Raw genomic sequence first — 25,300 nt, 5'->3', positions numbered from 1 at the left:
TGTTTTTGTATTTGATTTAATTGTATTTAATGTAGACGGACTCCGTGAAGAACAGTGGATTGTATACACTAATGGAGATCTAAATAAAACAAAAAAGACATTCTGGGAGGTTCAGAGCATGCTGGGAAGCATGAGGCATGCTGGGAAGTATACCGTGAGGAGTCTCGGGAGCGGCTGGTTGAGGGTTGGTCGACAGGAGACTTCCTGGGGCGGCCACGTTTCCTCTTCACAGCCTCCTCATCAGTGGACATGTCCGTTAGACTGGTGGAGCCCTCCACACTGGAGTCCTCCAGTTTCTGCCTCTGTGGGGAGGGTAGATTTTGACGATATTGGTTGTATATCATTTGAATAATTTGTACTACACGGCATGTACTCTCAAAGCTGTGGAAATATTTTCCAATGGGTTGTGTAAAGATAAAGACTGAGATCTATCTTATATGGAAATAATAAAGGTACCGGTATACAATCTATAATCTATGAATTGTAATTCATGTTTTTTTTTCAAGATTTCTGTATAACAAAGTGTATTTAAAACCAAAGGCATTGCACTGACAGAGCTGTACAATTAGCATTTGGGCATTGTACATTAAAACCCTGCATAGCAGTTTCAACCGCAAACTTAAAACCACAGTCAACACTCCATTTTCTCCCTACCACATAATCAAATCCCCATGAACGTTTCCCCTTTTACCTGCCCTTTTACAATACTTCATGCAGAGTAAACTTGTCCACCCAACCCTAAATCTAACCGAATGCCTGACCTTCCTGCCTGGTCCCTGCTTCATACGGCGCTTGGCCTCCCTCTGGGCCACAAAGTCGTCCACCAGGTCTTCGCAGGAGAGCAGGTTCTCCTTGGGCTCCCATGTGTCCTCGCTGGACCCGAAGCCTTTCCATCGAACCCGGTACAATGTCTGGCCCTGCAATACAGATCAATATTTATACAGTGTATAAAATGTAGTTATACTTTCTGTAAACCCAACTGATAGTTTGTGTCCTGCAAATGTTAGAAAAAGCCAGCTACATTCCTAGAGAGGACCAATATCCCACAGGGCTATGAACAGACCTGAGCTGCACGAAAATTACTAGATAATGTTATAAGCCATGCAATTTATCAAGTTTATCAACTAGACCACCTGCTGCTGGTTGTCTTCATGATCATCATCCATCCTTCAGGTTCCTATAAAACCACCTGTACCTTCACCTGTCGCCAGCTACAACAGCTGCACGTCTGTGTAAGGGCCCGGTGATCCAGGAGGTGATTCATGTGTGTATATATTACATGTATGTTGTTTTGTATGTAATAAACAGTACGTCCTGTTGTTAGTAGTGTTACAGTGTCTATTGTGTCCTTGGGAAAGGTACTTAACACAACTTTCCTTGATCCACCTAGGTGTAAAAATGGGTAGTACTATTACAGCTGTACTACATGGATTTTGTTGGGGAGGTAAAAGACGGTGACTTCACTCCAAAGGGATCTGGGTAGGCTTAAGGCCGTGAATTTACAGGCTTAAGACATCCTTCCCATATAATACAGTATTGGAAGGCGGGGCCCTGCCGAAATGATCCCTCTCCTTCCAGTCCCACTGCCTTTCAGTTTTACCTCTACAATCATGAATCATAAACAGGATTTATTTTCACAGCCCATCCTAGCCCATCTGTGACAGGAATTAAAAGGATTTTTGTAATAACAGTTGTATATGGTAGTGACCTGCCGGTTACGGGTGAACAGGATCATAAACAGTTTGAGTATTGACTATTGAATCATGCAATCACACCATTTATCAGTAATTATTTCTGGCTGTTTTTTTGTATTTTTTCTAAGTTGGAATTGGACAATGGCAGTTTGGTACATTTATGTCTATATTCTATTTTGTAATAATATCAGAATTCATATAGCCAGCAATTTCATTATAATTTACCTTTGTTCTTGATACAACAGAAGCTTTTGTTGTGTACAGCTGAGTTCCGTTTTTAATATAATATGCAACTGCTCCTTGGTAATTAGTATACTTTTTGATATTTTTTTGTGAGTTTTAAACTTTGCTGTTGTGAAGCTGAGTACTGTTGCATTTGTGTCCCTGTTTCTGGAGAAGGTTGAAGCTATGAGTCAGGGCTCGAAATTCATTTTTGGAAATACAGTGGGGCTTTCGGGTTATGCATCAAAACCCGCGTGTCTCCCCGCGTGTTTTTGCGTGTCTCCCCGCGTGTTTTTGCGTGTCTCCCCGCGTGTTTTTGCGTGTCTTCCCGCGTGTTTTTGCGTGTCTCCCTTCGTGTTTTTGCGTGTCTCTCCGCGTGGTTTTGCGTGTATCCCCGCGGGCCGCTGGTCTGTCCCGCAGCCCGATCTGCAGTGTGAGACCTTCAGTCTGGAACGCACCGGCGCCGTTGTTTCTGGTAGATTTTGCAACAATTTTCACGAGCCGATCGACTCTAGAGCAAATTTGCAACACTTTATAATAGAGACAGCCGACTCTGCAGCACATACCGTAAAAATAACAGAAGAAATAAACACTAGTGACCTTATTCCAGCAAGATGTATTTTTCAATATCATAAAAAAGGCATTAACACCGCAAATTATGCTGTGTCCGATGATGCGAGCCTCGCTTCCGCGGCTAGCGTCAGGGCCACCCAAAGAAAATGGCATCACATGGTATAGTGGTATTATGTACTTGTACTCATAATGAAGAGTGTACTTAATCATGATAGACGCTCGTGTAAATAGAATGATTTGTGTTTGTCTGTTAATCTTCCGGCAATGATAAACTATCTTAGCATAACAATAACAAATTCGAGCTCCGAACAAAGAGTCACAAAACGCTATCGGAACGATCGTCAGGGAAATTATGACCCGTGCGGCTCCTGTAGTCGTGCAAAGTCCTGGGGGTCCCACTACCAGGTACACAAGGCACACGGCACGGGGGAGGCATGTCTATTTGACAAGCGTCGACCTGCAGTTTAATATCTGCCTTCGAGGACTTCGAGCTGTGTTCGAGCTTGAAGCTCCGCACCGCTATCGTGGGAACCCGCTTCCGCATTGAAAACTGGAACGTGACCTGTTTATGCAAATTTGGAGGTTCCTAAAGTTTGACGCACGGCGCGCAAACACCATGGCACGAGGCATGTTCCTTTGTCATGTTGTCGAACTTTAAGGATTTTTAGTGCAAACATGAGATCTGCATTGTTGCGGTTGGAAATAGATAGATATGATAGTCGTTTTGCGCGTGTACTGAGTATGTAACTTGTGCAGATACCAGTGGGATAATTTGTAGCAAAAATTGAACCTCCCGAATTTGTAATTTGAACTGGTCTGGCCCAGACCCCCGGTGGATACGTGCGCGACTCAGTTTGATTGACACATGGGCGGCGAGGCGCGGTTTCTTTGACGGCATGTTTTCAAAGAAGCCGACCGCGCTGATTGTAATAGCATTTTGAACGTTTTTTCTTCTCTGCCCTCTGAGATGTAATTATTTTTTCATTGTTTATTCTATCTGTCATAAACAGTTTCTGGGAAATCGAAATATATCTTGGTGCGGGTGTAAATGATCCACGCGATCTGACTGGGCATATGTGGTAATATTGTAGTATGAATCCCGTACTGTATTGAAACGCTTTAATTTTTAGTTCTTGTTTTCTTTTTCAGATAAAATTTCCCCGGAAGTTTGGAGGCACACTTTAAACTGTGTGATACTATTCGCCGAATTGGACCATCGCCGAACTATTTTACCAGTTATATTGTGTGGAATTGTCTTTTTTCATGGTTTTTGAGTTATTTTTTACATGCATACAAGTCGGTACTTTGTCCACCGCAACCCTTGACTGTTGATTATAAACGGAACTATTTCTAAAACATCCAACTAACAGCTTTTCACTATTAACACGTTCATGTTCTTTGAATTATTACTAACATACGATTAAGTAACCTACCGTCTGTCGCAATTTTCAAACCAAACTAATCACGACTAAAATCTAATGTTACTTCTGTAGTAACTTACCAAAAAACGACCAATTAGTCATAACTGCAATGTTGAACCAAGGAGATTATAAACTTGGTAGAGCTAGTACCCGGAGGGTCCAAAGATTTTGGAGCATACCTCTAGCAGCGTCTTGGCTGTTGTCTCACCAGTCGCAAACTTTTCTCACTCCTGGAACAGTAGCTGCCGAATGATGATCGATGATCCTGGTATAAACTTACCTTCCGGGTATATGTTCATAATGTTGTGACGTAGTATGTACATTGCATTGTGTTGTTGACAAACAGCCCAAGCACAAGTGAAGGAGGTAGAAGAGGAAACATCCTTCAACGACCCATAACAGTTGTCAAACATGTTACAAAGTTTACATAGTAGAAGTTTAATGTTAGTTACGTTAAGTACAAGCGCCAACACAATTTTGAACAGATATGTAACGAAATTTTGAAAGGGAAACAACATTTGTGTTTTGTGTCTGTTTCATATGAACATTTTGAAATCAAGAAATGATGATAAATGTTTCAGCAATCATTGCCTTCTATCTGTACTTGATGTCAAATCAAGACGTTTAAAATCGTCGAAACGCCGAATGTATTCCCTGTGGTATGGTTGAGTCGATCCGATGACCATGAACGGCCCACAAGAGCTCCGACGGAAACAGGTAGGTCTTGTTGGTCACCCAGCTGCACCCTCGACGGCCCAAGAGCTCCGACGGAAACAGGTAGGTCTTGTTGATCACCCAGCTGCACTCTCGACGACCAGCAGTGTAATTCCCCGGAAGCCGGCAGATGGAAACCTGAATCATAGCTTAGAAAAGTAGCTACTGATGTCTATTCACTCATTATATTGTTGTATTCGTATTAACTTAATTAATCATAAGGCCTGATGGCGTATAACCTTCATCAACGTAAATAACTTATCCAAAAATACCAATGTATATATACTCTAGTAACTCCCACCATTTGTATTTATTTCGCAGTCAAAAATCCTTGATCAGAACTTCTCTAGCTTTCTTATACTATCGCACAGCCCATGATAGAGCCATTTTGCACGTCTGTGTTGACTTCAATTATAGACATCCGCCCGACCTGATAAAAGAGGACCGACATGTGTACTGTCAATCACAATTCACAACCATAGCAACAGCCAGGCTGGGGGGACTGACTCTACTGTCGCAGTGGATGAGATTCGTATTTACATATCAAAGATTGTTGTTTACTTTTCTAAATCAACTAGGCATAGAGTACAATACCATTCCTGTTTTATCGATACTCTTTATTACTACTTATCTTTATCACTTATTTATATGTTACGCACACTCTTCGCTATTGATCATGAGTCAGCACGTGTTTACGAAGACCCGCCGGCGCCTTGTGTCAAATTACTGAAGTTTCAGCCGGCGGACACAGGCACGCGCAAGCCTTAAAACCTTGAGATTCGAAAATACAACTTTGGTCGATCTGCTACTACTAGTATTAGTAACGTTACTAGTATTCTATTTCTGTCAAAACTGTATTTAAATGGAACCGATGCAAAATTACAATGCTAGTATCGATGCTTGTAAAATTCGAAAATATCAGGCTGGGATCTACAGGGGCGTGTTTCTCGTCGGCGTGCGAGTTTTTGCAGGTGATTAAAGGGAGTTGTTCATTACTGCATAAAATGACCGTCTTGGGCGGCAAGTGCAAGACAGAAATCGATCTCGGTAAAATCTGATATTTGCTATAAAGTATAATCTCTTCGGCAATCCTACGTTGATCCGTATAGGGGGAAAAGGTTTACATTGGAATCTCCTAATAAACATGACGATTGTGCGGCGTCAAATTCAAGAACGGATCCATATCCTTGATCATGATACCATTTTCCGCATGCCGAAGGCTTTTTTTCTTAGACAAAACCTTTAGTAAATGCCAATCTAACAAGTCTGGTCGTCGTCAGAGCAATGAAAGTCCCACACAGCCTCTGATCGGGGATCGGAGCCCGAAACGCAGTGATAGAAGTTTCCGAGGTCGGCAACGAAATCTACGCTGAAGAAAAATCAATTAGTCTTCAACATGTATGACTCGAAACCTGATTATTGCCAATCTCTTATTTGTCTTTCTTTTTTTAGAGCCGCAAACTTAACAATATCGTCCCGCCGCGCCGCACTTATGTCAACGCAAGTTGCGTAGCCAAATTTATTGGGGTCAACAACCTCATGCGCGCCGCTTGAAAAAAAAACACAGAAGAAAACTGGCTTCTTCCGATCAATCACTGTATCCAAGGATATTTATAAAATGTCCTTGCTGTATCCGACGTTACTGTTGCAAAATGGACGCTCTAATCAGTTATTACGGTACGGACACGCAAGCTCATTATCAACCACATTAACCGGAACCAAAATCTCCGTAATGAAGTGTCCACCGGCCAAAAAAATTGTCGCAAATTTGACCGATGTACACAAATGGCCGCGAGGGATTCCATCGGCGCGGAACAGATCGTCCGCCGAGTTCAGAAGCCCCGTTGGCCTGAAGGTCTCACACAACGTTTTCCGCCTTGCGGGTTCCGTGACACTATATTTACCCCGCAGGGATACACGCAAAAACCCGAAGGGATACACGCAAAAACACGCGGGGAGACACGCAAAAACACGCGGGGAGACACGCAAAAACACGCGGGGAGACACGCAAAAACACGCGGGGAGACACGCAAAAACACGCGGGGCATTGATGCATAACCCGAAAGCCCCACTGTAGGTGCACTGGTATACCGGTGCACCCGACAAAAAAAATTAGATGCACAGAAAAAATTGCGGGTGCACCAAACAATATAAAGTTGAATGTCAGCAAAACAAAATTACCAAGTTGAACGCTCTCAAGAACTACAATCTGTAATTCTATAGCTAACTAGATACATCAAGTAGAATACAACGAAGGGTAATTTTAGCTATTCTGTCTAAAAGTCAAGTAAGTCAAGACTCAAGATACTTACATTTCAAGAATATTTTTTGTATACTAGTGTACAATAGTACCCTTACCTTATAGCCTACAAAAATATCTAGGTGCACTGGTGCACCCACAGTCAAAAATTAGGTGCACAGCTCCAATTTTGGGTGCACACAGGTGCACATGTACCCACTATTTCGAGACCTGTGAGTGTATGACTTTTAAATCTTTTAAAGAGTGTGCAACCTCAGACTCCAGACTGCTGAATTTCCAAACATTTTGGAAATGATGAATAACTGTTTAACAGATTATATGGCCAAGTGGGTTACCCTCAGTCCAAAAAATTCAAGAATAAATACATATTTCATCATATATCATTTCAGGCAGTTTACTTGAACTACTAAATGTCTACAGACATATGAACAGGCATCAAGGGACTGATACACTGTTTTTGAGGTCAATGACCCACAACTCTGCAAATATAGACGTCATGTATGTAAATGCATGAACACCAGCAGGTGTGATTGTCTGGGTTTCATACAAGACTTGCGGTGAATATTTACAAATTCCATCATCTGAAAAAACAGTTCTTTTACAAGAAAAGATAATCAAATTTATAGTCACAATTGACAAATCAGCTGTTTACAGGTGGCATGCTAATCTGACGTTCTGTCCAAAAGCTAGCAATCTAGTTGCATTTCTATATTATAAATATTTATTTCTAAATCATTTACTTTAAAAAACAAATATATGATTTGCTGTCAAATCAATATTGCCATCGTCCACTAAAAGCTGTTTAATGTTAATGATAAAAGCTACGAAGTACTAAATAATTGATTGATTACTTATGTATGCCCAGCTGCACCTTTTAAGGTCATCTCCATGTGCACGTGTGTGACAAATGAAAAGGAGCATTTAGTTATTGTAGTATTTGTACATCCTGGAACTTTTTTATGGATGATAAGAAACAATGAAATTTATATTTCATGGGAAAAGGGCAGTCTTTCATTGACAGGAAAATGTGACAGTACAAACTATAAAGTTGCAAAATAAACGTCCTTGTACTGTTCCTAGTGGAAGTTATACCAAACACACACACACACTTTGGTTGTGTACCTTAACAATTTTCAGGGTACAGATACCGGTACACCCTAGGCCTGGTACAGCAGTATAGGTACTGGTCCGGACCTGGACCTAAATTATAATAAGTTATCTGCAAGTAACTTTTTTACTGGTAGATTGTCATCTTTGTATGAGGCTTAATATCAATATATTCTAATCTAACCAAAATATTTACAAGTGCAAGATTGTCAAAACTGTCATCTCTGTCACAGAATTTATCTATACCTTAACTTAAGTCGCAAAAAATGGTGTCCACTAATGTTAAAGTTTGTTCGGGTAAAGGTACAGGTAAACGTGTCCTCGTGGTTCAGTAATGCAACCTCACTGCTTGACCATATGGATTCTTGGATCCGCGGGAGTTCGATCCTAGTGTCGGCCCCATGGCCAGGTCGGTGACGTAAAGCCGGCGGCCCAGTCATGTACATGTGTATGAGGGAGCTTCAGGCCTCAGCCTCAAGTGTCAAACCTTTCCACGTAAAACTTAACTGAAAGAATTTAAATCAATCCAACACACTTATCGAGAAGAGTTGGGGTGACCCGGTGTGCTTGGCTAAATACGCGAGCCGTAGCAAAGCCACATTGCACGTCTAATAGCTAACAAAAAGCGTCATGTTTCGTCCTCAGTTTGAAGTTCGACCGCTTTACCTTTACCAAGGAGGTTTAAATTCTCTTTACCTACAGGTACACTTGATGTTCAGGTCCAGACTTACATACTAGTACCTACTAGTAAACAATTTTCACATGTCGCAAATTGCACACATGTACGCGCGCACGCATGCAATGCATGTACACACACACACACACACACACACACACGTACACACATACAGGCAAACACATACACACCGGCATGCCGCTATCCCAATTTCCCAAGTTATCTATTATTTTATAAACGGCTTTTATAAACAACCACGCCATGTGTTCCATATGCGCGCGCGCCATGTGTTCATAATTATAGTACAACCGTTACACCTCCGGCTACCACACCTGGAGCAGGTATGTATGTTGTTTTACCTGGTAGGTGGTGATGCCCACAATCCTCTCCACTTCAAACACGTCTTCCTCCTCGAAGATGGAGGGGTCCAGGCCGTCGTCTTCGTCCGTTTCTCGTCCGGAGACGTTTCCTTCTTCCGCGCTTTCCGATTCGGACGCCATGTTGGACTAACGAAAACAACAAAATTTCCAAACGCACCAGGGCATAAATATTCATAAAAAACAACCCTAGAAGATGCATTTAAACATCTAATTCAAGTCGCTTACGTAAAAATATATTTATTAATATGTTGTGAATCAAAGGTTGATTTTCTTTTAAGTAACCTGCATGAAAATTTATAATCGTTTTATTTTACATTTGGATGAGGTGTATGCGGAAGGAGGTCAAAGTTGAAGCTTTGCAAGATGGCGGTTTTAGAATTTGGTGAGAAATTTTCTAGCTTAAAATTACGTTTTCTGTGAAATAGCAAGGGCAAGAGTCGAGAAACAGGTAGGAAAAGTCACGTACATTTGAAGCTGATGGATTTTGTCATTGTCTTGTTGTCAAAGGCCGTTTGCTTCAAGCAATTGTTGCAAATTATGTACTGGAAAATTTTTCGATGCATGTCTCTCTTGCAAGTTGCATGTTAAATTTTGGTGGGAAAACTACATTTTGAAATGGGATTTCGTCACAATTGAAACAAGTTTACTTACATGTTTGAAAGGAATTGGATCACTAAAAATCCTCTACATACTGTGTACTGGGCCATTTTATATTCATAGGGAAGATTTTGTAAATGTATTTGCCCACCACCCCCCTCCCCAAGCTAGGATACATAAATACTGAAAATGTTGAACTTTTCATGGTGGCTTATTTTCGTGGTAACCTCTTCACCGTAAACAAAAAGCCAGTGTTAAATGCGTCCTCTGCCCGTCAATTCCCTCACCTTGTTTCAACCATGAACTTAGAAAAGAAACCGCACACACGCCCTACAGCGAAATTAAATCCCCACAAACTTGACGTACATGTAATAAAAGCATCTACAGCACTAGTATTTTTGTACGTAACGTTAAGCTCGTCACTGTCACTATTGCTATATGTGTTTTCAAAAAATGCTTGTTTTCCTCCAATACTGGCCGTAGGCTTGGTTTGTTTGTTTGTTTGTTACCGGTAGTGCCTTTATTTAAATTACAGGGCCACTTTTCAACTTTTCGCGTTTTAGGGCTGTTATTGGTTGGACAATAACAACACATTATGACTAAGACCACCTCCAAGAAAGACAAAGACAAGGGCCAGGACCCTCTGCTGGCACGGCCCTACAAAGTCAGCCACCAGACACTCTGTATCACTGGGGTCAACTTCAAGCACAGGGCCATCATCGGCTATGTGGAACTCACTATCATACCTCAGGTTAGTAGTCATCTGGTTTGATCAGAATTGACCAATGAGGTCAAGATTTTAGCCTAGTTATATATTCAATGTAGCTAGGAGTCTGTAAATTTAGAAAAACCAAGAGAAAACAAGGTTTCTCCTTTTCCTGACATAGTATTATGTGTATTTCCTGTAGCAAAGGGAAATGTGGCATTTCTTTGTGACATCGAGATTTACCATATTTGCAGCAGGACTTACATAACAGGCAAGATGTTGCCAACCCAGAGACTATCTCAGCCTTAGCCCTTACTCTTTTTGATGAATGTGGTGGGTTCTTTAATGTGCTTGATGTGTGGCTCTCCTTAAACATCGAACCTCTGCTTTACGTCCCATCAGGGAGGACGTCCCTATCTTAGCAGAGACTATGATCATGAGTCGGGTGAGGAAATAGGTATTAAGTACCTTTCCCAAAGACATAAAACTAGGGCCTACCAGGGATTTGAGCCCAGAACCGTTAGATTCTAATAATAATCAAAACAAGTCAACAACCCTGTAACCACAAGGCCACCTTGCCACTTCCGAGAGGAAATAACATTTAGATGAATGAACAATGGCTGTGGTGTCTCACATTCTTAGCCTGAGTGTCATCCTGTTTCAGCTCCAGGCTTTACCTTCACAAGGTAGAGCCTGGAACTGAAACAGGATGACACTCAGGCTATCACATTCTTACTCTGCATAAATCTACATATGCTGTTCCATGAAATATTTTTCTGTGTCTCAGAATGAAACATGTTCATGCTTTGCAGAAATCTACGCTGTCACGAGTAAAGGTGAACAGTAAACAATGCCGGATCTACCGCGTTACGGTGAATGGAGCGGAGGCGGCCTTCGACTATAGCGACCCAACTCTCGAGGTAAACATTTTTTATCCGTCCACTCACTCTCATTTGACGCGGCAAAATTCCATTTTGGGACATTCTTTCTTAAAGAAAAATTCAAACCCCTGGGACAACTATTTCATGCATTTAAAGGGGCAAATTTCCTTTCAAGTAGCACATAACATTAAGGGTTAAAATTGAAACAAACAGGATGAATTTTACATTCCACATTACATCCCTTAAAGTTTTTAAGTTTTAGACTGTTCCTCCTGTCTTGACCTTCAGGTGTGCCAAGGAGACACGCGACAGCGGAACCTGGACTACTTCTCGACGTGCCACGTCTCTGCGGTGGGTTCTGTGGACTCTGACATGGGGAACGGTGAACTCAACATCCACGTTCCGCACGAGGTTTACTCAAATGTCTCTGATGGTCGACCCCTCCAGGTTAGTACACTTGCTCATACTCCCATAGAGCACATATATGTAGACATGTCCATTGAACTGTTAACATTGTTACTAATGTTAGTGGGGATGGATACTACTAGTAGTCCAGAACACTTAGGTCCAAAGGATCAGGTCCAGGTAACATATGTTTGGGGCTAGTCACCAGGCCTAAACTCCTTATTATCTACGCCGAGTACTTGTACTCGGAGTAGATTATGTTTTCGGTTGAGAAATCTGTTGGTAGGGTCTGTATGTATGTCAAGAGCATAACTCAAGAAAACTTCGAGTAATCTTTATGATTTTTGGTAGGTGTGTAGTGGTTGTGCAAAGGAAGGTCAAGTTCGAAAATGGTTAACCTTGCGTTTTTCAACAGTACTGCAGCGCACTTTGCATTTTTTTGAGTTTGTATGTAGGCAAAAAAAGTGACGGAAACGTTGATGGATCTTCATGATTTTTTGTAGGTGTGTAGATATTGTGGAAACGGAGGTCAAGTTCAAAAATGATTTATCTGGCGCTTTCCTACAGTACTGCAGCATGATTTGTGTGTACGTGAGTTTGTATGTCGCCAACATAACTCGAGGAGCTGTTGACGGTTGTGCATGATATTAAGTGGATAGGTATGGGTGTCAAAGAGGAAGGTCAAGTTCGATAATGGGCATCCTAGCGGATATTTAAGGTACTGCAGCGGAGCTTCAAAGTTTGAGGCCAAATTTTCTGGAGGTGTCAGGTTCATCATTTTTAGGTGGTGGATAGCTTCTGGGTCAGCAAGTAAGTGGTGTAAATTAAGACTCCCTAGCTGCTTGTTTGGAACTGCAGTTGGCATTTTTGTTGTTACCTTTGGAGACGAATAACTCCAGCAAGGATTGATGGATTATCATAATTTATGACATGTGAATAGTTTGGGTGATGCTTTACATTATTGAATACTTATCATGCAAATAAGGAAATAATTTGCATAATACATGAGGAAAGTTTATCAATCCGCCAAAAGCTTGTAGTCAAATGTCATGCAAGTGTTATAGTCATGATTTTTATGTAGTTTATAGCTCTTGGGGCAGGGAGTAAGTGATGTAAGTTTAGACCCCCTAGTGGCTTGCTTAGAACTGCAGTGGGCTTTTTTTTATGTTACCTTTGGAGGCAAATATCTCGGGTAGGGTTTGATGAATTTGCATTGTTTTCGACAGGTAGCTTATTGAGGTAATGATTAACAAATCTAGATGTATGAAATTGTAATCAAGGTCTAATTAAGTGGTGAAATAGGCCTGTTTATAATTGCTTTAAAGTACCTCTTGTTGACCTACATCCAAGGACAACACCTGTTTGCCACTTTGGCTCAAGATTGATGCTCTGCATTCCTTATATGGGTCAGGCAGCACTACATAACCCGGCTTGGAGGGAGCTTATATCAACAAACACGGAGGGAGCTTACATCAACAAACACGGACAGGACAGGCCTGGCGGACAAGTCAAAAAGAAAACAATTGAACATCGCCTGGAGACGGCGTTTCTCAATTCACCACCATTATGCTTCAACTGTGCACTTGTGACTATAACGTTATACATGGCACGTTACAAGAATTCTTACACAAAATTTATGTGAAAACAAAAATGAAAACGTTGGTGATCGATAGATATAAGAAATTATGTGCAAGCACCAGGCACTACCGAAGGCATTATACTAAGCTTTATGTGGTTTGTAAAGTGCCGTTGTATATACCACACTTACGCTGGATGTGGACCACATGTACAGTCCTTCGTAGATGAGAGTACAAAAAGGTTCTTGTACAGATAGTGATATAAATATCCTCAAAACCAGGAAAGCCTTCAACTGAACAGACCCATCAGGAGCACTAGCGTTGCACGTCTTTAGGACCAACCCCGAGGTACACGAGCACAATATGCAACACCTCTCCAGGGTGTTTCACACTAACTCCTCTCCAGGGTGTTTCACATTAAAGCCAGAGACACGAAAAAAGATATTATAAAACAGTAACAGTCAGGTCTCACAAATCTAAAACTCCACAAAACCAAGTAAAACAGGAGGCTTAAGAGAGATATTGTCAATAGCAGTAGGGGCAAGAGTCATAGTCACTGCCCCTGGCGTAACGTTGCAGACGGAATTGTTAAGGGCGCATTCGCAACAGTAGAAGGCATTGACAGCACGGGTCATGATGTCCACACCATCCTCGTAAAATTCGACAGTGATCGCGTTGGCAAACAAGCACTTTCCGACGATACAAGAAAGATTTACCCAAACGCGGTACTCATTAAAATACAACGTTTCATTCCCCAACGGTTACGACAAGCGGACAATCCAAGTACAACGAGAACAGTACCCTCTGTCTTTAGTATGGGGCTGTACATATACTGATATGCTAGTAGTTCGAGGTAAATTACTGGGCAAAATTGTTGTCCCCTTTGAGCGCAAAGCTTATTTTTCCCGAAGGTCAGTTATATGTTGCCTTAAGTCGTGTTGAGTTTGAACGGATTGTATCTATTGGGATTTAAACTGTATGCAACCGGTGGATGTCTTCTACTTCGTGGAAACCTTCCTGAATGGCCAACAACAGACTTAACATTTTCTGCCACAAGCAACGGCCTTTAGAACAGACAGAAATGGAACAGGAGGAGGGGCGATGACTGTTCTATATTTCAGAGATGGACTGGAGTGCATACATGTAGCTACCACAGTCACTAAACTATCGACCACAGTCAACAGCATTAACATCTACAGACCACACTCCTTGCCTGAAGCCGCCTTTATCGATAGACTACAAAAACGTTATACATCAACTTCCAAGTGACATCTTGACAATTATCCTTGGTGATTTCAATTTTGACCTCTTCCTCCCCAAATCCTTGTAATCCGTAACGGGACAGTTCAAGCTCCACTGACAATAGTACCCTTCTAGATCACGTTAATGTCCGTGGACATGTACAAGACAGTATCAGAGTCACTGTAATCATCATCATCTTCTGTGTTGCCTTGATATAACAGCAAACTGCTACTTAAGGTAATACTGTTCATACACACAAAGCTACATTTTTGACATGTTAACCTTCTAACAACAGCAATCATGATTACATAGGCATTGACTGTAACATACATTTCTAATTTAACTTGCAAACCATGGCCACCATACCCTGTACATAACACACATGTACACATGTCAATTGATTCTCTCTGACACTCTCTGCACTCTTTATAGAAACCCTTGCTTATTCGGCGGAGATATGTGTTCGTGGAACTCTAGTTAAATATTATGATTGATGATTAGTTTGGCCAATTATTTGTAGTTATAGTATATGCACATGTTGCCAACTGGTAAAATGTCAACTTTGTATGAGGATTTACATATTTACAAATCTCAAAATAAGATCTAGAATATTTACAAGTTTCAGTCTTTAACTACTGTGCCTCCCTCAAGATGCAGTGCAGTTCAGAGGTCTTAGTAAGGGGGCGCTATTGTACATGTAACACTTTTCTATCAAATCGAAAGAAGCTGAAAGATGGGCTTAGTTAGGCAGCGCTGCTGTACATGTAAGTTAACTTTTTTTTTCTCCCCCTAGGTGAGTATCGAGTTCAGTCTGGAGAAGCCGAAGGGTGGGCTGCAGTTCGTGGTTCCCGACATGGAAGGAACAATGGCGGAGCGCGGCGCTCATGTCTTCAGCTACGGCCTGGAGAACTCCTCGCGACTCTGGTTCCCCTGTGTGGACTCGTACTCTGAACTCTGCACGTGGAAGCTGGAGTTCACCGTGGATGCCGCCATGACAGCTGTGTCATGCGGCGACCTCGTGGACACGGTTTTTACCGCTGACTCAAAGAAGAAGACTTTCCACTATGTGCTGAGTATCCCGACGTCGGCGCCGAACATCGCCGTCGCCATCGGTCCGTTTGAGATCCTGGTGGACCCCCACATGCACGAGGTGACGTACTTCTGCCTCCCACACCTCATGTCGCTCTTGAAGAACACGGCGGACAGCATCCACCGTATCCTGGAGTTCTACGAGGAGCTTCTCAGCTGGAGATATCCCTACAGCTGCTACAAGGCCGTGTTTGTCGACCAGAGCTACGAAAACATCGGCTCGTACGCCTCCCTCACCGTCTTCAACACTAACCTACTCCACACCCCTCGCATCATCGACCAGACGCCGTACACGCGGCGCGTTATTGCTTACGCAGTCGCGCAGCAGTTTTTCGGGTGCTACGTCTGCATGCACTCATGGTCAGATGTGTGGGTGGGGAAGGGCATCGCCGGGTACCTGCTCGGACAATACATCAAGAAGTTCTTCGGGAAGAACGAGTACCGGTACTGGATCCACAGCGAGCAGCAGAAACTGGTTCACTACGAGACGGAGAAGGAGCTGGTCGTGCTGCACAGTAAGGACACGAGCGCTAGGGGGCGCTACTTCCACACACGACATCCCCACACCACGTCCTGGATCCACAGCAAGATGGCCGCCAGGAAGTCTCACCTGATCACTCGACTGGTGGAGCAGAAGATTGGCTTTGAGTCTTTGTTACAGGTAACTTACTGAGTCTTCGACTGACAATTGCAAGAAGCTTACTAGGCTAACATGTGTGAGTAATGGTATACCTCTTCACAGGGGACCATTTAAAATTCAAAATGAGTGATTACATCATCGTCATATATATACATGTATCTGCCAGAAAGAGCAATTCTACAAAAATTGCATGTACGTGTGTAATTTGACAATTACGATGCTTTAAATTAATGCATTATATTGTAGAGCTGAGTTGAGATCTGTGCTGTAATTCAGCAACATTTGTAACTGTTACTGACTGTTAAATGGTTGATTGTCAGTGATAGAAGTTTGAAACTCTGATACTTGACAAGCTGTCATTTTCTTGACATACATGCTGATGTGTATTGAACCACACGCACACTGCAGTTGCAAGAAACAACCCCTGTTGATCTTTTGTGTTTCAGGTTTTTAACAAGCTGTTGTCCCTTGCCACGTCGGCAGCTAGCCAGAAGTACACCCCGACCAACTGGTCCAACATGCTGCTGTCCTCCGCTAGCTTCGTCAAACTCATCTCTACTGTCTCAGGTCAGTTAAAGATCTTAACCTCTTCCCGCACTCCTTTTGCTTTAGCTTGCTGCAGACATCTTCCAACATTGTCAAACTCATCAATATGCTTTGATAAGGTTAGTTCACAGGGCTTTAAAAGCTGGTTGCATGTGCACTTTTGTGTATCCAAAATTGGAGCTATGTACCTAATTTTTTACTTTTTTGCACCTAGATGTTTGTGTTGGGTTACATACTTAAATTTACTTTCCTACGCCAGTATATATGCTCGACATTTTAGTGTCAGAAAAATGATAATCTAATTAAAAGCCTTTGTTGTATTACTTGATTTTTAGAATTTTGAAGTTAGCTGTATGATTTTTTAATCAAGCTATGAAGACATTCAGTGAGGTTTAATTTTGCTGACATAGTACTTTATTTCAGGTCGTGCATCCAAACTTTAGGGGCACCGGTGCACTTATTCTGAAAAATGATTTCAAGCCCTGGTTCAGTAAAGGGGATAACTCGTAATGCTCCATCCCTACTCAAGACATGATTATTCGTGTTTGGATTTACCAGAGGAAGTTGTGCACTGTTCATGTGTATTGGCCTGTTTAAATAAATGCAATGGTGGGGTCCTGTGGCGTAACAGCAAGGTTTTCTACCCAGAACCCAGCGGTCCCGGGTTCGAATCTCTTGATGCCACCGATGTTGTGCCCTTGGGAAAATGCACTTTACACGACTTTCCTCACTCCATCCAACTGAAAAAACGTGTATATTATGTGTTGGTCACGACACCAGCAATAGCTGCCTGTGTCCCATGTGTATTGCACTGTTGCAATTCTAACAAAAAATAAAATCATAATTAAACTGTGTTTCAACAGGCAAGGATATCCACTTGCTACTGGACCAGTGGGTGTACCAGGGCGGAGTCGTGCACTTCAGCGGCAGTTTTGTGTTCAACAGAAAACGGAACCTGGTTGAACTGGAGCTGAACCAGAAGGTGGGCGAACACGGGATCCAGAAATATGTGGTAAGTGCACTGTTAAGTTCACAGTATATACATTATATTATGTAGGTACATTTTTTCTACTAACAAATTGATAAGCAAGTTTGACAGGGTCAATATTTGTCTCAAAGCAACACTGAAAAATAAAATAAAAAGTGTGCCAAAATGTCAAGTCCTGAAAGAATCTCACTAAATCTGACCAAACATGTTATAAAAAGAAACTTATACTCCAGGCTAGGTTTGCTCCATATCATTGCTCTCTTATACATGGTTACTTATTGTCTCCTCAGGGTCCGCTGACTGTCACCATTCAAGAACTGGATGGATCATTCAACCACAATGTGCAGATCGAGGACAACACCACCAGACACGAGCTGGTCTGCCACTCCAAGAGTCGCAGGTTTGATTCCCAACTTCTTCAAGCTTCCAAACGTGCCATTTTTCTGCACAAATGTGATGCTGGCTGTCGTGGAACATGCTCAGCATACGTCAGTCAGAAAGACATTTCCCAGATAAAAAGAATGTCGTGTGATGCAAAGAAGTTTTTACCAAATTCCTAGCTCAACAGCTTTTTTTCTTTTAGGAACAAGAAGAAGAAGATCCCACTGGTGAATGGGGAGGAGGTAGACATGGACCTGAGCGCCATGGATGCAGACTCACCTGTTCTCTGGATACGCATCGACCCACAGCTTACCCTCGTTAGAAAGGTCAGAGGTCATGCATAGTACGCTGAGTGCCAAACATCACTTATCGGTCAATAGTTTTGGATGATAGATATCTGCAGTGTTTGACAATCCAGTGTTAGCCATTCTGTGGATTTAACTCATGAAAATTAGTTTCCCTCATAAACAACAATGAAGTTTTGAATGTCTATTTCATTAATCTATTCAATATGATTTTACAGAATGAATGACAGTACCTGTAATGTTGTTTGATTATTTTTGTTTGTTCAAGTTAAGTGGCAGTAGCCAGATCTACTTCATGTAGAAGTACCCAATAATGTTTGTTTATTTGGTTTAAGTTCAACTTTGTTTGTTTGTTTATTTGTTCAGGTTGAGTGGCAGCAGCCAGACTTCATGTGGCAGTACCAGCTCCGTTACGAGCGTGACATCATCGCGCAGCATGACTCTATCATCGCGCTGGAGCAGTTCCCCACGCCGGCGTCTCGCCTGGCGCTCACAGACATCCTGGAGAACGAGAGCTGCTTCTACCGTGTCCGGATGGAGGCGGCTTTCTGTCTCAGCAAGGTGGGTACACTCCTGATATACGTGTGACATGTAGTACCTATTATACTACTCACATCACTATTGCATGCAAAAGAAGGCTGGTTTCTGTTTCAGGAATTTGGGTACTGTCCCTTTATTATCTTTTGTCCTCTGACAGTTCTTTATTGACACATATATGCTTGGTGTGAGGTACTTGAAGTACATTGCATTGTATAGTCTCTACTGCATGACTTTTGTGGAAGAAGTCTGCTTTTTGTTTCAGGAAGTTGGGTACTGTCCCTGACATACAGTACTTTATAATTATTGACACATATGCAAAGTGTGATGTACTTCAAGTATACTTTTCATGTCCCTACTGCATGTGGAAGAAGGCTGCTTTCTGTTTCAGCAAGGAGGGGTCAGTAGTAGCACAAACACTAGGACAGAAATTGGCACAAAAGTTGGACAGCCAGTCATGCTTCCTTAAAGTTTGTTCTTCCTAATGCAAAGGTTAATCTACAACCATGAGTAATGTATTCTGTGCCCCACAACACATTTTCCTGGTAGGCTGCTGTGTGATGAAGTTTTTCAGTCAGGTAATATCGCACATTCTGTGAATTAGTCCACACCTTTGACTATCCATGATCATATATCAAGCAATTGTCTCAATTTGAAAGAAATTGTGATCTCTTTACTCAATGATACTATATTATGATTGGAACTATGTTTTGATGGTTGTTTTTCCACCTGTGCTCTTCAGGTTGCCAATGCCATGGTTAGCTCGTGGATGGGCCCTCCTGCCATGATGTCCATGTTCAAACGCATGTTCTGTACTCAGATGTACACCAACCTCATCAAGTGCAACAACTTCTCCAACCTACAGGTAAATCGGACACTTCTTACATTCTATTGCAATTTTGTATCTTGTAGACAAAATTTCATGCATTTTTGCACACCAAACCTTGTGCGCAACACCAAACCTTGTCCGCAACACCAAACCAGCTTGTCCGCAACACCAAACCTTGACCGCAACACCAAACCTTGTCTGCAACACCAAACCTTGTCCGCAACACCAAACCTTGTCCGCAACACCAAACCTTGTCCGAAACACCAAACTTTGTCCGAAACACCAAACTTTGTCCGAAACACCAAACCTTGTCCAAAACACCAAACCTTGTCCGCAACACCAAACCTTGTCCGAAACACCAAACTTTGTCCGAAACACCAAACTTTGTCCGAAACACCAAACCTTGTCCAAAACACCAAACCTTGTCCGCAACACCAAACCTTGTCCGAAACACCAAACTTTGTCCGAAACACCAAACTTTGTCCGAAACACCAAACCTTGTCCAAAACACCAAACCTTGTCTGAAACACCATACTTTGTCCGCAACACCAAACCTTGTCCAAAACACCAAACCTTGCCTGAAACACCAAACTTTGTCCGCAACACCAAACTTTGTCCGCAACACCTAACCAGCTTGTCCACAACACCAAACCCAGGCATGTCGAATGATCTGTGGGATATTTGTGTTGCAAAGTCCCTGACAAATCCCTGACAAATACTGTCCAGACAGTTTCATAAACACTGAAGCAAAGTAGATGTATTCGTCGACAAATGTTTTTACAGATCTTGATGTGACATGTAAAAGGAGTCTATCTTGATATGTTATGATGCCAAACTTTTTTTTCTTTAACACAGAAGTAAGAAAACAACTTTAATTTTCTCCCTCCCTCCCCACAGGGCTACTTCCTACAGAAGACAATGCCTGTTGCCATGGGCGCGGTGCGTGACGCCCACGGCCGCTGTCCGAAGGACGTTCTCCAGTTCATCCTGCAGCTGATCAAGTACAACGACAACGGGAAGAACAAGTTCTCGGACAACTACTACCGTGCCACGCTGATCGACGCGCTGGCTGCCACGGTGACACCGTCGGTGACTATGCTGGACACGTCGACCGACTCCAGGACAGAACAGGCACTGTTACCTGAGACGAAGGTAGGCACCTTGTTGTTTTATGCTGTAGTTAGAGAAGAATTCCTAACCTGCACCCTAATCCTAGCAAGTGCTACCACTGAAGACAAAGACATGCATCTTGTAGTCTTATCTGTTAATGTTACTAAAATGCATAAAATGTCTCAGACAAATGTCACTACATCTTACTAGGCAGCAATTATCCTGTGCTCCACTGTATATATCCTCCCTCATCAGGTATGATGATGCGGAATCTGCCTGATTTATCTGCAGCATGTGCTTAGCTTGAAGATGTGTAAGGCAGAAACCTGCTGCTGTGTCACCTGTTCAATCTAATTCTAAAGGCTGTGCTGCAGACTGCGACAGTGTTATGTTACTTATTACTGCTCCTGCTTGACTCTAATTATATATAAGCTATGTTAGAAGATGTTGTGCAACACCTGAACCTGGAGAAGTTGTTGCAGTGTTACCAGCTCAAGCAAAATGCTGTTTGTTGTTGTTATTTTTATGCTACTAATGATGAGAAATCTGCCTGTCCTGTCTGCAGGTTGTGTTAGAAGATGTTGTGTGATACCTGAACCTGGAAAAGTTGTTGCCGTGTTACCAGCTTACTCAAAATAGTGTTCTGTATGTGGTTGTTGTTGTTGTTATCATAGATAAATGTTACTAATGATGACTAATATGCCTGTCATATCTGTAGGCTGTGTTAGAAGATGTTGTGCGACACCTGAACCTGGAGAAGCTCTTGCCGTGTTACCAGTTCACCATCACTGTCAGCTGCCTCAAGGCCATACGAACGTTACAGAAGAACGGCCACCTGCCTAGCAATGCTGCCCTGTTCAAGAGCTATGCCGACCCTGGACAGTTTGTCAACGTCCGCCTGGTTGCCATGGAGATTCTGGCGGATTTTGTCCACGTTGACGAGGATGAGGAAGTGCTGGGCTGGCTGCTGGACTACGTGGAAAATGATCCCATCCCATATGTCAGACACAAGGTAAGGGAAGGAAATTTTCATACAGTTATTATTCATTTTACAAAATGTATCTCCGTTCTAAATCCAACTAGAGATGCAGTATTCCTGTTTTGAAAATATTCCAAACGACACCTTTCTGGTTTAGTTCCATGGCCGCCTAAGATTACTTTCTGGGTATTCAATCCCTATTCTTCTGTAGCAAGACACTCATGTCTCATGATCAATTATTTACATTTTATTCTTCAGACTATCTTGAATATCATACTTGTGTTGCAATGATAGTGGGCACAATGGTGTTAGAAAATTATGGTTTGAGAAAACCTTGCATCTATGATATAAACCAGTTTATCATTGAAAATTATGCATTTATAAACCATGTCTATGCAACCATGGTTATAAACCAGTATTGTAAATCAGTTGTTTATGAACTACAATAACTACTTGTTGTAGGAGGACATCAGCATGCTCAGTAACTGATGAAGATGTTTTGTTCTTGTTCTTTCAGCTTCTCCAGCTTCTCATTAAGAATCCTCCATTCACCCCCAAGGAAGAGTCCAAACTGAACAAGGAGTCGTTGGTGGAGCGTCTGTGGACGACGCTGAACACAGGTCTGTCGTACGACGCCAGACTGCGCTGTGACCTGGTGGACCTGTACTACACGATGTTTGGACGGTCGCGGCCGTCATGCCTCCCCCCGCCGGAGTTCGGGCTGCTTGTGAATCTGAAGGAGAAGAAAGCGGCGGCGGTTCTACAAGAGGACGAGAAGACCAGCAGCAGTACAGGGGAAACACACGGGGTGAAGAGAAAAGTGAGTTGAAGTTGCACAGTTAGGCTGAAATTTACATCGGCCTTCCTTGTAGGGATTGTATAGATTAACAGACAGTTGTACAGTGCTAAGAGAAAATTTACTCAGAATCTTCACAGTAAGGAAGAAATAGAAACAAAATTTAAAAGGTGTACTATACAGTTAACATTTATTACATTCTCCCAAGCACTGCTTTACTGTGTGCATAAATTAGGAATATAAGACTTTTACACATAAACAGTTTTACATTAGGCTGTCAGGTGGCAGTAGAAACTCTTACCTCAGGCCAAATCATTTTGCATCCTTGCAGTCAAGTTTCATTAGAATTTTTAATTTCATCTCTTTAAATCAACACACAGCGAAACTTTAATGTGATGTCACTATTTAATTGTTCATTATCCTTTCCAGGCAGAGGCAGATCCCCTCCCCCCAACAACGCCTCTCCTGACCCCGTCTGACCCCACCCTGGAGGTTCAGCCTCAGGAGGGCAGCAACAAGATGAGAATCAAGATCAAGGTGAGAGGTCATAGTTCAATCTATTCAATAAGGTGAAAGGTCATTGCCATTAAGGTAAGTGTCATGGTTCATAAGGTTACTTTTTAACATAAGCCATCTATCATTAAGGTAAATGGTTATAGTCCATAAGTTACATAGTTTTACAAGTTCATTTTTTTGACACTGAAGAAGAGTGTCACTCAAACAGTCCGGAGGTAATCTCAGATATTGACTTGTCTTGAAATATTGTTAACCTGGATGTCTAACCTTCATAAACGTGACATGTTTTAGTTCATCTATCATTAAGGTATTCCTGTCTGTAGTTGCAAGATTAGGCAAGCAGTCTTTAATGATGAGACAAACATGTCTTCATATGTAACATAACCCCCATGGTACTTGTCAGCTTGGTGGAGGAGGGAAGCCACCAGAAGAGCAGGCAGCAGGCAGTCCTGAGGTCCAGAAACAGCAGCAACAACAAGAGCAGCCGGCAACCCCGCAGGCCGGGCTGCCACAGGAGCCAGCTGCTAGCAAAGGTAGGCTGGTAAAACATTTTATGTCATGCCTGGGCCTGATATGGGTGTTCCAGACTGTGTGATAACTATCCGTATCACATAGGGTTCGGGAGTTGTATCACACGGGCTTCCATAGAATATTTAAAATGCAGCGGTCGGGCTGGTACCTCGGGTGATACGGAATACCCCGTGTTGTATTCTATATTGTATAACTTTTTGTTTTTACTTCGTCCCCAGGAATAAACAGGAATAGGTTTGGGTGAAAAACTTGACTTACCTACAGCTGTAACTGTAACAGTTGTTGGTTTGAAGACCATATAATGGAGGTTTTCTCATTGATATAGCATTTGTTTTTCACAGTCTTCAACATCCTCATGACAGTCTAATGTCAAGACCATCTGTAAGCAAATAGTAAGGACAACCTCAAGCCAAAAGTACATACACCACATCTTCAGAAAAGACACTGTAGCCGCTTGTTCCTGCTTAGAACTTTATTTTAGCCCACACTGACTAGCTATATTATAGTTTCCTCTTGTGTATGGCTTTCTCAAGGATCAGAGCTCGAACTGTCAAGACCATCTGTAGTTTCACAGAGTAATCCTGCTCCGTTTCCAGCGATCTGACTTTATCTACATCTACATTGTATGACTGTGTAGTTTTTTTTTTAATTATTGGTAATGTTGCCATCGATTTACGAAGAATGGCGGCTCAATTGTTACTGTAGCAGCATCTCTTCACCCTAGGTCAGAAATATCAATGCACGAGACAAGTATTGACTTCACTGACCCATTAGGAGAAGCAGGGGTTACGAAGGCTGCTCGTTTCAGATGTTTTGACCCAAACTCTTGAGAAGATGTGGATATCCCTGTTGTTTTAAGATACATGATAATACTCACCCCTCAATCTGTAGTTTCAAATGTGTCAGCGGCTGCATTTAAACCCAGGCCTGACCACAAGAAGTCCTCCAGCCATCCATCCCCCCACCAGTCTAGCTCCAAGCACCACCATGAACAGTCTTCCTCACACAGAATAATCTAATCCTTATCTCTACTCTCCAGTTTCAGATGTGTCAGCGGCTGCTTCTAAACCCAGGCCAGACCACAAGAAGTCCTCCAGCCATCCATCCCCCCACCCCCACCAGTCCAGCTCCAAGCACCACCATGAACAGTCTTCCTCACACAAGCAAAAGAAGAAGAAGAAACACAAGCACAAACACAAGCACAAATCCAAACACGGTTCCCATGACGACCGGGGTCACGGTAAGCCCGTCAGGTCACCCAGGCCGTGATTGGTCGTCTTATGCTGGTGCATTATGGGAAAGGTGAGGCCTGGCAAATTGTACAGTACGTGTATTTGCGTTGTGTTTGTATTGTCAAGTTGTCTGAGAATTTCTTACTTTAGAACTGTTACAGTTTGACACATGTACTTTGAAAAGAGTTTTCATACAAAGTCATTCATTTCATTCATTCCTCCTTGTCATCAATTTGGGTTAACTGTTCATTAATCATTCATAACTTACATGTATGTTGTCAACCTGACTTTGAGAATAAACCAACAGACATCTGCAATTGTGGTAACTCTGCCAATCTTTGTTGTATATTGTAGTTCTGTAGGAGT

The 25,300-nt window shown here is 42.3% G+C and overlaps 2 protein-coding genes across 4 annotated transcripts in view; one reads left to right on the top strand and one right to left on the bottom strand.

Annotated features, from left to right (window-relative positions):
• The window catches only part of LOC136435741 (daf-12-interacting protein 1-like), a 30,339-nt gene extending 21,141 nt beyond the window's left edge, over positions 1 to 9,198 (bottom strand). The window contains exons 1-3 of the mRNA XM_066429438.1: positions 9,027 to 9,198; positions 762 to 917; positions 154 to 302 (exon numbers count right to left, since the gene is read on the bottom strand). Of these exons, the coding sequence (XP_066285535.1) occupies positions 154 to 302; positions 762 to 917; positions 9,027 to 9,167 (446 nt within the window). The 5' untranslated portion in view covers positions 9,168 to 9,198. The remainder of the gene's footprint in view (positions 1 to 153; positions 303 to 761; positions 918 to 9,026) is intronic.
• Positions 9,199 to 9,366: 168 nt separating this feature from the next.
• On the top strand, positions 9,367 to 25,251 carry LOC136435776 (transcription initiation factor TFIID subunit 2-like). Of its 3 annotated transcripts, none has more exons than XM_066429503.1 (17): positions 9,367 to 9,495; positions 10,208 to 10,395; positions 11,163 to 11,270; positions 11,520 to 11,678; positions 15,249 to 16,205; positions 16,631 to 16,751; positions 17,594 to 17,742; positions 18,009 to 18,118; positions 18,302 to 18,425; positions 18,771 to 18,965; positions 19,684 to 19,806; positions 20,668 to 20,922; positions 21,599 to 21,892; positions 22,377 to 22,679; positions 23,085 to 23,192; positions 23,575 to 23,704; positions 24,742 to 25,251. In XM_066429503.1, exons 2-17 carry the CDS (start codon positions 10,240 to 10,242, stop codon positions 24,969 to 24,971), a joined length of 3,522 nt encoding a protein of 1,173 aa, XP_066285600.1. In that variant the 5' UTR covers positions 9,367 to 9,495; positions 10,208 to 10,239; the 3' UTR covers positions 24,972 to 25,251. The 3 variants fall into 3 exon arrangements, with proteins under 3 accessions (XP_066285600.1, XP_066285607.1, XP_066285614.1); XM_066429510.1 differs by having other exon boundaries at positions 9,378 to 9,495; positions 10,180 to 10,395; XM_066429517.1 differs by having other exon boundaries at positions 9,379 to 9,429.
• The last annotated feature ends 49 nt before the right edge of the window (positions 25,252 to 25,300 follow it).

Source organism: Branchiostoma lanceolatum, chromosome 1 (genome assembly GCF_035083965.1).
Source record: "Branchiostoma lanceolatum isolate klBraLanc5 chromosome 1, klBraLanc5.hap2, whole genome shotgun sequence".
NCBI classification, from domain to species: Eukaryota; Metazoa; Chordata; class Leptocardii; order Amphioxiformes; family Branchiostomatidae; genus Branchiostoma; species Branchiostoma lanceolatum.
This window is presented reverse-complemented; position numbering and strand designations above follow the sequence as displayed.